General features: G+C 42.5%; 1 protein-coding gene across 1 annotated transcript in view; it reads right to left on the bottom strand.

Moving 5' to 3' along the window:
• The window catches only part of DDX10 (DEAD-box helicase 10), a 420816-nt gene that overhangs the window by 327868 nt on the left and 75068 nt on the right, over positions 1-17880 (bottom strand). Inside the window, exons 11-13 of the mRNA XM_077483966.1 lie at positions 16783-16870; positions 7517-7605; positions 1031-1403 (exon numbers count right to left, since the gene is read on the bottom strand). Of these exons, the coding sequence (XP_077340092.1) occupies positions 1031-1403; positions 7517-7605; positions 16783-16870 (550 nt within the window). The remainder of the gene's footprint in view (positions 1-1030; positions 1404-7516; positions 7606-16782; positions 16871-17880) is intronic.

Raw genomic sequence — 17880 nt, 5'->3', positions numbered from 1 at the left:
TTCCTCATAACTAATATCCTCCAGACCCTTTATTAGCTTTGTTGCCCTTCTTTGTACTCGCTCCATTTCCAGTAGATCCTTCCTGAGAACTGGTGCCCAGAACTGGACAGCATACTCCAGGTCCGGCCAGACCAGAGTCTTGTAGAGCGGGAGAATCATCGTTTTATGTCTGGAATGAATCCCCTTTTTAATGTATGCCAATATTCTGTTTGCTTTGTTAGCAGCAGCTTGGCATTGCATGCCACTGCTGAGCCTATCTACTAGGACCCCCAGGTCCTTTTTTCCCCATCCTAGATTCCCCAAGAGGTTCTCCCTCCAGTGTATAGATTGCAAGTCTTAAAGAAAAACTCTAGGAAAAATAGATACTGTTTAAATACAAGAGACATGTGTGTTAGTTGAATCTCGGTGTGCATTGTCCATTTCTTCCACCCCTGTACAGTGACCCATCACAAAACCAATTCTGCACTTTTCCTCGGCACAGGAGTTTCCTGTAATTAAGACTAGTCACGGCCGCTTTCTCTACTCGTGCAGTGAGACTGGTCTTGTATCCATCCCCTTCCCCTTTTTTTTTTTTTTTGTATATAGGAAGCCTGCACTTGGTAGACTTGCTCTCTGCACAGAGTATATACAGCTCAGTGATGATGTCACTAGTACTTTCACATCTGAAAAGTAACATCTGAGTTTGCAATGGCATTTGTCACACACAGCAAATTTATATTCTTAGCAGATATTGAGAAAATATTTAAATTAAAGATTTTTTGCCTGGAGTTCAGCTTGAATAACAAAATAATGTATACCAATGACTTTTTGTGTTTAGTGATATTCTGTGATATGAGTGGAGACAACCTCCCATATCTCTCTCTGGATATGAATGAGCAAACACTAAATTGCTGTCATTTGGTGAATATATGCATCCTAAAAATTGAATAAACAGTGTTTTGGAAAACAAAAATCATAAAAAGGCAAATACTATGTAAAGTAAAGTAAAGTAAAGTAAAGTAAATTCCGGCATGAAATATTCAAAACTTACTGGTTCCGCCTCGCCTTCATTCACCCCAAACACATCTCGTCGCTTCACTGTAAAAATCTCCACATCTCGGCAGTCATCATCCTCATCATCCTCCTCATTTGTAAAATGAAACGTGGACAAGTCTTTGGCCTTTAATCTCTCACTATCCTCTTCATCCTCTGAACTGTCTTCTCCTTCACTGGAGGAGACACTCCTCTCCTTATCCAAATCCACAGGTGTCCTTCCGTCAAGCTGAGCTTTGAAGCTCTTGATTTCCTCATCACTGTCAGTACCCGGTTCTGATGGCTTTTCATTTGGTCTTGACACTAATGGTTGAGCGTTCTGTGATTTCTGGAGGAAACGTACTCTGGGAGCAACAGCAAGACCCAATGACCTTGACAATGACAAAATGTTCAAACTAAGTACAAAACCATAGACAATTTTTTTTTAATAAGGTCACACATCTAGTAGTAGTAGCATTTCAATGCGCCATGCTGAGGGAACTTTAAAAGGTAAGTCCACAGTAAAAACCTGTGGAACATGTAACTGCCTTTCCATGACCCACTCGCCTCTAGTGACAGTGAGCCAGGGATTTTCTCCCCAAACTCGCTGTCACAAGTGCGCCACCCGGCCGTGTCATTCATTCACAGAGTTCTGTGAATGAAAGGGAAGTGCCGACATCCTTCTCAGCTATCACCTTGTGGTTCTCAAACTAACAGGGCCCTGTTGAGTGCTCTAGGTAGTTGACTGCTTTTTCCCATCAGTGTGTAACTGCCTGCCCATACGAGCAGACAGCTTACACAGACAGTCTGCAGAAGTCCTGCATTGCCTCCACAATCTGCCGTTTGTGGGTGCAATGCTTTGCAGGCTCCTAGTAAAAAAAGATTTGTATTTATTTTCATTTTTTTACAAAAGTGAACTTATCCTTTGACTTACATCCCACCCTTTGACAGATGGCTCCCGACACTTTCACGGTTCCTAGCTAACGGGCCAAGATGTCAAGGACAGCTCCGATCCCCTTTGACAATGATGAACCAGAGTCCTTCCTGATCATGTAATCAGGATTTCTAACAGTAAAGCAAAATGTGGAAAATGTCTTCAATGGTGACAAAGATTACATCTTCAATGTTTGAATTGTTGGCTGTGCTTTCTGGTCTGAGACAACAGCTCCAAAACATTGCAGAGACGTTAAGCGATAGAGAATCTTCCTGATGGGTTTCTATTTCTGTCTGTGACCCTAACAAATTTTAACTCTCCACCAGCATCTCCAAAACCTGCCTGTTCATTAGACAGTAAATCCAACAAAGAGAATATCCTGATTTATTGCACTGTGCGTAGGGTGGAGGCTGTAAGATGACCAGGGAGCTGCAAAACTGAACCAGGACAATGGGGTGCCACCTACCTGGCAAGAGTGGCTTTACAGAATTATAAACCCTTTAACAGGAAAAACATATCTAAAATATACAGACTCATATATTCAAATATATTTAGCCGTTTGCTTGCTTAGAGTTTCAATTCCAGGCAAAGTGCATTTCATACCCTCCTGTGAAAAACGCATCTACTACCAATTATCCTATGCCATAGCTCAAAAGAGACCTGCATTATACCCCACCTGTCACAGTACATCCCAGTGTCAGTAACATCAATGGAAGGCCCGTCTGCAGTCCATGGATATGGCCATTAGATGTCAGTTCTATGTCATAAATCCTGAAATAACTTTCCTGGGTACTCTTGTCAGGTCCATTTAAAGAGAAAAGAAGCAACACTCCTTACCTAAAAGCCTCAATTCTTTTTTTCCCCCACAATGTCCTTATAGGAGCAAAAAGCTGCACTGCTAACTTCTCTACCGTTTCTGCTGTGAAAGAAATTTCGCAGCCAATGTCCTTGGCAGAATACTAACTTTTCTGCCACGTACTCACATTTCTCAGGCCTCGATAAGAAGCTAGCACGTCTATTTACTGCTTACAATTGTAATAATATTGTGATACTTCAGAGAACATGTTCATAAAAGCCTCAAATGCGCCGAATAAACAGAACACTTATTTGGAAAGATGCTCAGTATCCTTTTGGTCTGTTCCCTACTGCAGTAGTTAATAATAATTTGGAACCACTTTTCAGAATTAGGATAGGAGTTTCCCATCTATAAAATGCACAAGTGCTGCCATAATACCCAACTAGGTTATAACTAAAAATGTTTACGCAAGGTCGGGAGAACTTAAAGCCCAGCTCGTCCAAGTTCCTTTGGGGAGATTCCTTCGCTTTTTGTCTAGATACACCAGGAATAGGAAATCTCTCCAAAAGGTAAATCCTCTCAGACATGTTCACTTTTACATGTGTCCCCATTAGACTTCACCTCTATTCCTTTTCTGACGACAACTCAGAATTTTGGATGTGCCACCATTTTTAGTCTCAGTGATAACCATCCCCTAGGACAAATAGAGAGTCAAACTCAACAGAGGAGACTGGGACTGCAATAAAAATATGGTAGAGGTGCCAACCTTTCCATACTTTCCCCAAAATAAAAATGGCATTAGATGGAACCTTTTTAATAGTCAGGGCTGAGGAACGTTCCTGTGTTATTTATAAAGGGTACTCATATTCCGCTTAGTGGCTGCAAGTTACCTGGTTACTACAGTCAGCTTAACCTCTTTCCTTTCCAGCAGTCTGCATACAATTTTTTTTTTTTTGGGATTAAGATTACCCTTTATGAAACTGAAATGTCCCCAAATGACCAGCGAGGGCCAGAATCAGACCTGGTGGGGTTTCTTGCAGCTGAACCAAGACATGAAGCTGGCAGCAAGGGCACAGTAGTATGTTGTGTGATTAAGGGCATCCCTACTGGCACAGAGGTTACCCTGCCACACTACATAATTAAAGATTAAACTGTTCTAATCACAAGTTACATTCTGTTCCCCTAACCAGATGGTCCATGTGCTCTTGCATGCATGTAACATTTAAGTCGCAAAACAGTCCTTCCGAATCCTCCTGTCTGTGCACAGCATGAATGCTACAACTTTTCCATGGAATAAATAATCACTAAAAATACTACACTGGCCAATACATGTGCAGTATTTTCACCCAATAGAGCAGAACATTTTAAGCAAACTTTAAACGCACAGGGCATCTATATAAAACTCTGTTATACCGCTGTAGTGCTATACACAAAGTTTGTCAAACACAAATGAACTCCAGGCAAGCAGAACAAACATACAGTGCCTTAAAAAAGTATTCAGCCCCCCCCCCCCCCCCCCTTGCCAGTTTTTGCGTTTTGTTGCCCCACAACCTGGAATTAACATGGATTGTTTGAGGATTTGCATCATTTCATTTACAGAACAACTCTGATGATGTTTTTTTTTTTTTTTATTGTGAAGCAAACAACAAAATCACAGAAAAAGTCAAAGTGCATAGCTATTCACGCCCCTAAAGTCAATACTTTGTAGAGCCACCTTTTGCGCCAATCACAGCTCCAGGTCGGTTTGGATAAGTCTTTATGAGCTTGCCACATCTGACCACTGGGATTTTTGCCCATTCCTCCTTGCAAAACTGCTCCAGCTCTTTCAAGTTGGGTGGTTTGCGCTTGTGAACAGCAATATTTAAGTCTGATCACAGATTTTATATTGGATTGAGGTCTGGGCTTTGACTAGGCCATTCCAACACATTTAAGTGTGTCCCCTTAAACCACTCAAGTGTTGCTTTAACGGTGCGTTTGGGGTCCTTGTCCTACTGGAAGGTGAACCTCCATCCTAGCCTCAAATCACACACAAAGTGGCACAGGTTTTCATCTCAAAAATATCCCTGTATTTAGCACTATCCATCTTTCCCTCAACTCTGACCAGTTTCCCAGTCCCAACTGCTGAAAAACATCCCCACAGGATGATGCTGCCGCCACCACCACGTTTCATTGTGGGGATGGTATTCTTTGGGTGATGTGATGTGTTGAGTTTGCGCCAGACATAGCATTTTCTTTGATGGCCAAAAAGTTAAAATTTTGGTCACAGATGTAATGTAATCATACCCAATATATTTGCTTGTTTTTTCCTTTCCTTTAGGATGGTTCCTTATTTCATTTGGTGTCTTACCCTTTCTTAAAAGCAGAACTAAAATGTATTATTTCCTGAAATTTACAGGTTAAAAATATTGCATGCTTGCATACATTAATCACTTCAATACCGGGCACTTTCACCCACTTCCTGCCAAGGCCAATTTTTGGCTTTCAGCAAAATTTTAGACAGAGCATTCTTCTGGTGGTTTCGGTTAGAAAAATGTGTAAATAAGCAAGTTTTCTCCTTCGCTGATGGGCACTGATGAGATGGCCCTGAGTCATCACCGGTGGGCACTGATGGGGCTGCACTGATAATCACTGTACTATCAGTGCAGATCCCCTGTCAGAAGAGTCTCCGCTACTCACACTCTGTCAGCGCGAATAAAAGCCCAATTACGCTGCAATTAGCTGTTCACATAGTAAAGAGTCTACGTCATAGGCTTTTTACCATTATCGGAGATGCTGTGCGTCGGAGAGAGACACCGCACCACCGATCGCCACGCACGAGCGGCTTGTTTTGAAGGACGTCATATGACATCCAGTCAAAACAGGAGAGGGAGAGCCAGTGCCCGGCCATCATTTTGCTATAAGCCGGGGGGGGGATGTGGTTAAAAATACTGCGTTACTTGTGACTTTAATAGGTTTCTGAGCTGTGCAGGCAAAGACCAGGATCTAGGATTCTCGATCTCTGGGTTTAAGCTCTGCTGGCTCCACAGCTCAGTGGCCACAGGCTTTCCATACAGCTTTTAAGTTTGCAATTAGCAGAGAATATCAATTCACTGACCATTGAGGCTCCTACCTTGCCCTCAGTCTACCTCTACCTCATTTAAAGCTGCATTTAGTAAAGCAAGTAACAAGTAGTGGATAAAAAAGCCAGAGAGTGGGAAGTTTAGGGAGGGATAGAACCACTATTACACCTGCAGTTGCTCACAAAGAAGTCCTACAGTAAACTTTCTGTAGGGGGAATATATCCCTCAGAAGACAACATCGGTTTCATCATCTCTCACTAATGAGAAATAGACTCTTGTAAGATGTCATATGGATAACAAAAATACGGATAAATGAAAATCTAAGTCAGATCTGCAAGTGTGCATACACATACTATATTTATCTTGTTTGTTCAGAATGTTTGCATTTAAAAAAAATCTACATCTTGCTTACTAGGTTTTCCCTGTATCCTATATCACTGCATTATTAGGTGTGATTTGTTTTACAGATATATAAAATGTACATGTATTTATTACCTCCCCCAACACAGTATGACCCCAACAATGCTTTAAAGTGGTTGGAAACCCTTACATATACCCATGTAAATGAAGTGACTGGCCCTAGGTGATTCACAGATGAAACAAATCCTCTTAAATAAGTTGTACCCGTATATCTGAAGCTTTTGCTTCTCTACAGCTGTCTGCGCTTTCAAAAATCAGGGGTGAGGCGCTGAAGTTACACTCTGCATAGCTCAGTGAGAGCAGGTTACAGGGAAGGGACACCCCCCTTCATACAGTACAAATAAACAGAGCTGAGGCTGTCAATCACAGGCTGTGCCCTGGAGCTCCACTCCCTTGTCATTTTCCCTTTAAGTGTCAGTGCAGCTTGTCGGAAGTGACTCATGAAGATAGCAGAGGAACAAGACAGCAGACAGAATTGACACTTAGTGCTCTGGATTGAGACAAGCACACATTATACATATTAATCTTTGCTCAGGTATCATCTATGGTCACCATCTACCTCCTTGATAAATAGAGCACGTTGACTCAGTGATGACACAATCATGTAATTCCTGGTGCCTATGCAGTTCTGGCTGAGTTCACAATGTCAGACACAGATCAGCCTTGTACATCAGCTACCAATCTTCTGACCTGCTACATAGTTACACTGTTGCGTTCTGATCACAGGGGAGAGAAAACGGAGGAAAATGTCTGCAGCAGACTGATGGCATAAACTCAGCCTGGGCAAAGTCTCTGACTTCAGCTCAAGGAGTGTTTTTACTTCAATTCGGAGTGTTTTTTAATAATAAAAGGATTTCTATTTATGTAAATTTGCCTTTTCTACAGTATATATTGTAACCGGTCGGGATGTTAAATTTTCACGCAGATCTGCAAAGTAGCTAAAGTGTGCAATTCATGACACAAATATAAAAATGAATTTAACATTTTAGCAATATTACCAAAAGTAAATTGATTTAGTATATTTGATTACTGCAGCTAATCACTTTGGTGGCTGGCAAAAAAAAAATCTTCTAAAAGAATAAAAGGTGGAAATATATACTTTACAAAGCTAAATGATTTAAGTCTAAAAAGGGATAAGGCTGAGGGCTGCAACGTAGGAGTAGAGGATCCGTATGTGGCTAAAAAACAACAGTTGCTTATCCATGGATCAACACTTTATTCCTTATTCTGAATCATGGCTTTGAATAACTAATTATGGACACAAACCAGTATAGTCTTCATAGTGGAAATACTTACTGAGCATACTCTGCAAGAGGCAGTTTGGAGACATCAAACACGTCCTTATTCTTCATAAGGTAAACAGAGCGCAGGTAAGACACAAAGCACTGTGGGTAAAAATACTGGGATTACTAAACACAAAAAGGTGCGCTCAGCTGCAAATATGTGAAATCAAAAAACTGCGGCAATCAAACACTCCTTGAATAGTGAGGAGAAAAAGATGTAAAATAATTAGGATGTGCTGTTTTTGACTGAGATATTATCCCAAAAATTATTAGGCAACAGATGCAATAAACAATGTGCAATAAGCAAAATCAAACAATAGTGAATGAAATGGCAAAGTGTCACTAGATAAGTCAAACGCTTGTTGCCTAGAACTGTGTATGGAGTGAATTAGATAAAGATTTTTTGGGACAAGTAGCCCCGGTCAGTTCACAAAAAATGAAAGATATTAAATGGTACAAAAAGTACCTAAATAGTCTAGGGCTCCACAATTCAATGTGTTTCGTGAAAAGATGATGCTTCCCACATGCAAATACAGCAAACTGACTGTAGTCCTGCTGAAATAATCCACAATGGAAAAGGTGTCACCGCTGTGCTCTATATGTGAAAACTGGCCACTTACAGAATCAAATGAACACACCAAGAGATCATATGATTGTAAGTGGAAAGCGCCTCCGACGACAAGTGGTCAGCCAGCCCCAGGGAATGCATCCAGGCTTATTGTGCCCCTTAATCTCTTCCCACCCAAGGTACGTCATATGATGTCTTTGATTCTGTGCAGGTATATCTTAACGATGCCTGCACGTACAGGCATTGTTCAGATATCAGCTTTTTCAGCCGGCAATTCCCAACACCATAAAAATGATCATAGCTGCCGTTCCGTCGACTGATCATTCTTAGGGGCAGCGAAAGGGCACATGCCCCCACCACCGCTCTCTGGTGCGTCTACCGACTCACTGCTTCCGTGAGCCGGAGGCAAGATCCACCGGCCCCGGAAGGTGACCATAGAGATGTCCGGCAGACCAGATGGTTGCCGAAGTCTCTATGATTGTACGGAGGCCGGGCGTGATGTTATGACGTAATGCCCGGCCTCTGCATTCAAACAAACGGCACCGCCTCGGCTGGGAAGCCAAGATAGTTTTTTGGGTTTTTTTTTACGTTTCCCAGCCTAGAGGTGAGATGTGGGGTCTTATTGACCCCATATCTCACTGTAAAAAGAGTACCAATCATGCCATATTCCTATTACAAGTGATGTTTACATTCCTTGTAATAGGAATAAAAGTGATCAAAATTTTTATATATTTTTTAAAAGTGTCAAACAAAAATTAACAAAAAATTAAATCGCCCCTGTCCCAGTATGTTCGTATGCAGAAGCGAACGTATAGGTAAATACTGTGCGAGATAAAACGTTCCAACGACTGCCATTATATTCTCTAGGGTCTTTGCTAAAAAAAAAAAAAAACATACAATTATTTGGGGGTTCTATGTAATTTTCTATCCAAAAAATTACGAATTTTACATGTAGGAGAGAAATGTCAGAATTTACCTGGATGGGAAGTGGTTAAAGCGGAGGTCCACCCTAAAGTGGACCTTCCGCTCGTTGGAACCCTCCCCCCCTCCGGCGCCACAATTGGCACCTTTTCAGGGGGGAGGGGGGTGCAGGTACCTGTACAGTACAGGTATCTGCACCCACTTCCGGCGTAGATTCTGCAGAAGGTACGCCCCTTTCCGAAGGTCCCCCGCTGCCTGCTGGGAAACACACAGATCCAAGAGACAGCGGGGACCATCCTTATTGCGCAGCGCGACTCCCAAGATGGCGGCGGCAGCACCCGAGAGACGATCGAGAGATTGGCTTCGGGTGCCGACATCAAGGGCACGCTGGGCGGGTAAGTGTCATTTTTTAAAAGTCAGCAGCTGCAGTATTTGTAGCTGCTGGCTTTAAAAAAAATAAAAAATAAAAAAAACGGCGGACTCGCGCTTTAATTTTGTTAATCACATCATGTGACTATAAAAGATAATGGAAGGTGCACATAGTGCATTAATGCGTATTACACAGGTTTAATAAAAATTGCACTTACATCAAGGACAATTTGAGCGATATGGGAAAAAATCATGCACGGCCTTGCATTGGGGTCCGTGCTAGTTAACGTCATTTTGCTAGCTCCAATCCAAAACGTTTTCTCTCAAAAGGCATCAAATGGGATGAAAAGCATTCACCCCAGTCGATGCCTTCTAAGCCCCTGTACACACGGTCGGAGATTTCGACAACCAAATCCGTCTGATTTTCTCCGTTGGATTTTGTCCGTCGGATCTTGTCCGAAACTGTTGCATACACACGGTCCGAATAAGTTGTCGAAAAATCCAATCTTTCAGAACGTGATGACGTAATTTCGTTACGATGGGACTAGATTCAGGCTAGTAGCCAATAGCTTTGATGTAGGAATTTGATCTGAGCATGCGTGGCACTTGGTCCGATCAAAATTCTCTACACATGATCGGATTACGTCCAACCGGCCCAGTTGGTCGGGAAATATTTCCAACATGTTGGAAAATTGGGTCCGATGGAGATTCGGACGGAATCAGTCCGACGCATACCACACACAGTTGGATTATCTGACGACACGGTCCGATAAGACGCATTCCAACGGATTCTCCCACCGTGTGTACGCGGCATAAGAGGAAACACGTCTGGAGGTGGCTGACCACTTGTCTTCAGAGACGCTTCCACTCACAAGCATATGATCTCTTGGTGGGATCATTTGATTCGGTAAGCAGGCAATTTTCACATATAGAGCACAGCGGTGACACACTTTCCATTGTGGATTATTTCAGCTGCAATACAGTTTGTTGTATTTGCATGTGGAAAAGTTGGAGCATCATCTTTTCACCAAACACATTGAATTGTGAAGCACTGGACTATTTATGAACTTTCTGCACCATTTATTGTCTGTCATTTTTTGTGAACAGATCGTGGCTACTTATTCAAAAAAATATTTTTGATGTAATTCACTAGATACACAATTCTAGGCAACAATAGCTTCACTTATCTAGTGACACTTTATCATTTGAACAATAAAAATATTTGATCAATTTAGAAAATCCTGACATATTCCCTATAGAGTATACAAGTCCCTGTCCCTGAGTATACCATCTATATGACGGCCCATATTCAACAGGTGCGTGCATGCATGCATACACACACACACACACACACACACACACACACACACACACACACACACACTCTCTCTCTTTTGCACTCTAAGGCCATGTTCACGCTGGCTTCAGTTTGTATACAAGCAAGGTGTACAAGCTAGATTTGACAACGCAGTTGAAGGGCTTTCAGCAAGTTTCAAACCTCTTAGTTTAAGCCTTTAAAGTGGTTGTAAATACATCAGGAGAGAGAGGGGGTGGGCTCCTCGTCGGAATGGACACGTGGAGCTGCTGCTCGGCCCGCGTGCCCCTATAGCAAACCTTGACAGGAGGGAGAGGCCAGGAGCGCCGGCAAGGGACCCAAGATAAGGATCTGGGCTGCTCTGTGCAAAATCATTTCACAGAGCAGGCAAGTAGAATGTTTATTTTTAAAGAAAACAAAACAAAAAACTTTAGCATCACTTTAAGAGCCGGTTTACACAGGGGTGACTCAGATCCGACTTCAGGACGCCCCTAGTCGCCTCAGGTCGGACAACATGTAAAAATCAATGTAAGTGAATGAGAGCCGTCTTAATGCACACTACTTCAATCCGACTTGTAGGCGACTGGTACCCGTTGATTTCAATGGAGGTTGCCTACAAGTCGGATCTCAGTCTATACGGAGGCGACTCTCACGGAATTATCAGCTCTGAAGGGGGAACTCCATTCCAAATTTATGAAAAAAATTTGGCATGGGTTCCCCCTCCGAGAGCATACCAGGCCCTTAGGTCTGATATGGATTCTAAGGGGAACCTCCAACGCCGAAAAAATGGCGTGGTGGTTCCCCCAGATCCATACCAGACCCTTATCCGAGCACACTACCCGGCCGGCCAGGAAAGGGGTGGGGACGAGCGAGCGCCCCCCAACCCCCCACTCCTGAGCCGTACCAGGCCGCGTGCCCTCAACATGGGGGGGTGCCTTGGGGGAAGGGGGGCCACGTCCTTGCCACTGTGAGCAGAGGCAGCGACGAGGAAACATCTGAAGAGAAGAACAGAAGACGGCGACGACAGAAGACCGCCTGTAAAAGAGCTAGAAGAAGGCGCGGTGGCCCAGCAAGAAGAACCGAAGAGGGGGACAAGACCCCCGAAGTCGGAAGAAGAGGGTGGCGGTGGTGAAGAAGAAAGCCGGACTCCTCCGCTAGCAAAAGAGCTAGCAGAAGATAGCAGAGGAGACCGGCGAGAAGACCCCCGAAGACGGACAGAAGACCCCCGGAGCTGTGCAATAAACTATTTTAACCCTTGTGTGTTGTTTTTTTATTAACTTTTTTTTTTTACAGGTGAATGGGTACCCCATACTCATTCACATAGGGTGGGGGGCCGGTATACAGGGGCCCCCTTATTAAAGGGGGCTCCCGTATTCCGATAAGCCCCCCGCCCGCAGACTCCGACAATCAAAGTCCAGGGTTGTCGGGAAGAGGCCCTTGTCCACATCAACATGGGGACAAGGTGCTTTGGGGTGGGGGGGCCGCATGGCTCCCCTTCCCCCAAGGCACCCCCCATGTTGAGGGCACGCAGCCTGGTACGGCTTGGGGGGGGGGGCGCTCGCTCGTCCCCACCCCCTTTCCTGGCCGGCCGGGTAGCGTGCTTGGATAAGGGTCTGGTATGGATCTGGGGGGGACCCCCACGCCATTTTTTTTCGGCGTAGGGGGTTCCCCTTAGAATCCATACCAGACCTAAGGGCCTGGTATGCTCTCGGAGGGGGAACCCACGCCAATTTTTTTTCATAAATTTGCCGTGGAGTTCCCCCTTCAGAGCTCATTCTCTGATTGGCCACGGCAAAAGTCGCCTGGCGCGACTTAAAGTCGTGTTTTAAGTCGCCCCAGGTCATGTCCAAGTCGTGTTCAAGTCGTCTCCAAGTTGCCTCACAAAGTTGCCTCACAAAGTTGTCCTGGAATTCGTGTCGCCCCTGTGTGAACTGGCTCTAAGGGCTCTTCCTCACAGGCTGGGTGAGCCCATTCAGTGTATTGCCTGGCATATTTCCTCCACTGGGTCACCCCAGGTGACAACCTGTCAATGACATGAATAGCTGTGTAATGCTGTACTTATGTACACTGGAGACCAAAATTAGAGAACAACCTACAACTTCCTAAATTTCAAGGTCACTGCTTAGTCCTATTTGAAATGATATAAACAGGAGCAAAAGAGGAGTTTTGTTACGCTCCTTTCACGAGTTACATATATTTTGAAGCACAGAAAAAAACAACTTCAACGTTCTTTTTCAAATCTCATTAATCAAAATTAGAGAGCACTTTCAGATACATGCCAGTTATTGGTGTCAATCTGCCACTTTATGCTAATTTCTTTAATTATCTGACAAACCCTATTTAACTGGCAGCCTAACTTTTTTACGGTTTTCACTAACTTTGCAAGATGGTGAGCCGTTCTAAGGTGACTGAAACCCTCCAGCAGCAGGTTGTCCAGATGAAGGCCAAAGGGATGACCCTTTTAGCCATAGCAAGAGTTTGTCGTTCCAAATCTGATTTCTAGAATATTGCATCTTTACAACTTCACAAATTAATTCAAGTCCCCCAAGAAGGCTGGTCATCCGCGAAAGACAGATGCAAGAAATAACAGAACAATTCAGAGAATCTCAACGGCAATCGGATCAACAATACAGCTGTGATTGCTCGCCAGTTGAGCGCTGAACAGAGTAAGGATCTGTCTCCTCATACAGCGTCTTGCCGTTTAAGAGAATTTGGACAGAAAGCCCACTATGCGGTGACCAAACCTCATTAGCAGAAAGAATCAAAAGGCTAGACTAACCTTTGCTGAGGACCATGTTAAGTGGACAGAGAACTGGTCCAAAGTTCACTTTAGTGACGAAAACAAGTTTAATTTATTTGGGTTGGATGGGAAATATGTTCATCGTCAAACTGGGCAAAGATTGAACACAAAGTGTGTAAAGAAACCAGAGAAAGGTGGAGGAGGAAGCGTCATGGTTTAGTGGATGTTTCCTGCAGTAGGAGTTGGGCCCGTTATAAAGCTACATGGCAGAATTAATGCAAATGTTTAACAGAACCTTCTTCGACAATATGTGGGTTCTTTCCTGTGTTCATCACTCAATCAGCCAGAAATTTTCATTTATAACAATGCCCCCTGTCAAACAGCAAAATGGGTAAAGCAGCTTCTTGGAGATGAAAAAACAATGAAATGGCCAGCCTAGAGTCCTGATCTAAACCCAATAGAAAACCTCTGGAAAATCTTTGGCGACAAAGTTATGGTCAAGAAAGGCACTACAGTCACCAAACTGTGGAAGAGACTGGAAGAAGAGTGGAACAATATCACAGCAGAGCAGTGCAAGACTAGTGATGTCCTGTGGCCACAGATGTTCTGAAGTCATTCAAAGAAAGCCTGTACACTTACTATTAATTGTTGTAACCTTCATTAATTTTAGTTGCAATCTTACTCTGTGCTACAGTCATTGTTGTACTCTAAATTTTTAAGTAAGATAATTGTGTTTTCTACAAAATAAAGGTTTTTTGTTAAAGTGACTGGTTATTTTGAAAAATCCTGTTGGATTATCATGGTATAGTCACATCAAAAATGTCATCAAAATGTTGAGCAATGAAGATTACATTATTTCTGAAAAAAAATCAAGTGTTCATGAATTGTTCTCCAATTTTGATCTCCAGTGTATATGTGGGTGCAATTGTAAAAACTAATACGGAGTACATGCGTATGGAAAAATATGTAAAATACACTGGTACAGTGATGCACAATCATTCATATCAATACAGGCTATACGCTGCAATGACAAAGGAAATATGCCGGGCATCATGCTGGACTGGTTCCATTCAACACCAGTTTAGGGAGGTTAAACCCAGATCTCAAAGCGGGTATTAACACATTAAAAACAAGCTGCTAGCAAGCATTCTTAGGCTTTAACACTACTTGAAGCTTGCTGAAGTCTCCCACTGGCAATCTCTGCTCCTTCTGCTTCCAAGTGCCCCCCTCAGCAAACCATGAGCTGGCTGTGTACATCCATAGATACCACGCAGCACCTGGACTGGAGAAACATCAAACAATGCAATAACAGTGGGAGATTCTGGTGAGGAGTCAGACTCCCTGATCCTCCTATTACATCAGCACTCATTAAAAGTGAACTAAAGGGGGGCCAGAGCAATAGCAGCATAGTGGCCATGAGTCTTATACATTGGGTCAGTGCTCCGTGTGTGTCTGGACATTGCTAACATTGGGGGAGAGAGATCGTCTGCAGGACTACAGATCTTTGGTCGGATTGCAACCCAAAGGCCCTGGCGGGGTTATCAGCCACAAACGTTTCTGGTCTTTTTAAAAGGTATATCTTGTAAGCAGACATTTCTCATCCGTTGCACAGCGGATTGAAAGGGACTATATTATGTCCCAAGTCTACACATGGACTACTAATAACAAGATTTTTCCACTGCTGTCTGCTTATCACCCTGCTCTTCACATTACTTTTTCCAATAAAGAGGACTGTTCACTATTAGATGTTTTAAGCTGTATATCTAAGTTAAGCGTGACTCTGTTTTATACCATCAGTCTTCTAACATGGAAATTATAAGGACAAAAAAAAAGTGTAGATTTCTCAGTGCCTTATTAACTATATAACTACAAGGAGCAATTCTTTAAAACCTACAAATGAGTTTTACACTACATGGAATTCAGCTTTACAGGCCTCAACTAAGCGGCCCAAAGTTTTCAGAATGCTTTGCATAAGCTTGATGTACATATTTATCTTATACAAGCTGGAGCCTGTGTGCATAAGGCCTAAAGATGACCATACATTTGGTACAAGGGCCTTCCTGATTTGATACACATTGAATGAACAGTTTTGGAGTGTCCTCATAATATATCATTTTAGTAAATCTAAATGAGATTGATAGTGTGTAGCCAGCTTATGTCCTTCTACAAAGTTTAGAATGAGAAATAACGGAGTGCTGCATCTCAATTTTTAAAGCATATTACTGGATTACATTTTTTCTTAACGCCTTTAAAGCCAAACTGAAGCTAAAACATTTTATTACGTTTTGGAAACAGCAGAGAAGGGTTAGAGCTTCTGTCAGGACTTTATTGCCATTTGGTTCCTTATTGTAAAGATTTACTAACTTCCAAAATTCCTCAATAGGTTTACAGTCAAAAATAGATTTTAATTTTTTCCAACTCTATCCAAACCTGTAAAAAATTGGCTGGTGTTAGGCTTTAATATAGAATTGTGTGTGCTGACAAAAGGGTTACCTAAAAAGAAATCACGACAGAAGCAAATGGAGTTCTACCTTATTTGAATTTGAACTTTGTGTCCCCTCCCACCTAAAAATGCCCGCATTGAGTCAATGACTTGGCACTGAAACGTGGAAAAATACTCTGTGGGACTCCTGCTACGTTATGCCAGGAGGGTCATCACAAAACCTAAACCTCCCACACTGCAATGCTGGAAAAAACTTATCTGATCAAACCCCTCCTTTACCAGGAAAAATATAACAGAGGATACCTAGTCAAACTTTTATACAAGTCTTGAGTGCCGTGGCTGGATAACCGTAGCTAATCTGAAAAAACGAATCCTTCCACCTCCGCCTCTACCTGAGACCTAAGTGTGCTAAGCATCTAGATCCCTTTGTCTTTAAGAACTTTATTAGTCTCCTAAACTGACCCTCCATATTAGTTCACCCTTACACCCCCCCCCCTCCCATCCCCTTCTACTTTGCCCTTCCCACCTCTCTATCCCTCTTTGAGGTGAGAGAATATCGCAGAACAGATACCATTGCCCCAATGCACTACTATTTTTATCCCTAGGTACTACTGCGCCAATTGGCTTTTTTTCTTTTGGGGGTCTTTTTTTGCTTGCAGGGATCTTTCCTGCAAAGTTTAAACTCGGGGGGTTGTTTAAAACGATTAAGTCACTTTTTTTTTTGGACAAAATTCAAACCGATTTCGAAAAAATTTAAATAAATTAATAAGAAATTTAAAAAAAAGAAAGCCTTACTTGATTTGCTGGCTAAATAACTAATACTGGTTTAGCATTATATCAGATAGCCAAATAGAAACTCATTGATCGCTCTTCAAAAAACTGATTTTCAAGCAAAGTGACTTATCTGGATGTTGCACACATACCCTCTGCGCCCTCTCTTTCATTTCCTGCTCCTGGGCCAAAAACGCTTCCAGCCGCCCTTGCACATCCAACAGCTTTTCAGGGTTAATTCTGAAAAATGCAGCAAAGAGAGAACATATAATAATGAATAAGAGTTATAGAAAAACTGACATAATGATGTAATTCAGCTGTTCAATCTAATTTACTTTTAATTTGTTTTTCAATTAGTTTATAATGCATAATCTGCTTTTAGCATATTACAGGGTTTTAATTTTAATAATTGGGGGGGAAAAAGTCTTTAGCTTTAATAATAATGATGAATAATAACAGTAAAAGTAGTCTGCATTATTCAATCATTAAAATTTGCATTTTAATCTGTTACTAAGCAAGACGAGGAAGCCATTAAAAAGGAACAATATCCCTCATGCAAGCCTCATAAGAGACAATTGAGCGGATGTAAGAGAACTGGGGCAGATACTGGCCATAGCAACTACATTTAGTTGATTACATATTAGATCTGTTCTTTAACCACTTCAATACTGGGCACTTTTACCCTCTTCATGCCAAGGCCAATTTCCAGCACTGTCGCACTTTGAATACGCATTCGATTTGCGTGGTCATGCAACACTGTACCCAAACGAAATTGGTATCATTTTCTTGAGACAGATAGAGCTTTCTTTTGGTAGTATTTATTCACCAAGTTGTTTTTTAACTATTGCTAAACAAATAAAATAAAAAGTTTGTTTCGGTTATAAAATTATGTAAATAAGTAATTTTTCTCCTGCACTAATGGGTACTGATATGCAGCACTGATAGGCCGAAATGATGGGGCTGCACTGATAATCACTGCACTGATTGGACACAAGTCACATGTTAAAGAGTCTACGTCATAGGCTTTTTACCGCAATCAGAAATTCGGGGTGTCCGAGTGACACATCGCACCACTCATCTGCCCACATGAGCGGCAGGTTGTGAAGGATGTCATATGAGATCCAGTCACAACAATTAAACCACTGCCTGCTCTTCATTTTGCTGTAGGCTGGGCGGGATGTGGTTAAAGTGGTTGTAAAGGCTGACCCCCCGTTCACACCTATGCGAATTAGATGTGGCTTACACCGCAT

The sequence above is a fragment of the Lithobates pipiens genome, unplaced genomic scaffold (genome assembly GCF_037356315.1).
Source record: "Lithobates pipiens isolate NorthernLeopardFrog02 unplaced genomic scaffold, aLitPip1_a1.2 Scaffold_16, whole genome shotgun sequence".
Taxonomy (NCBI): Eukaryota; Metazoa; Chordata; class Amphibia; order Anura; family Ranidae; genus Lithobates; species Lithobates pipiens.
The sequence above is the reverse complement of the archived record's forward strand: the minus strand, read 5'-3'. Positions and strand labels throughout refer to the sequence as shown.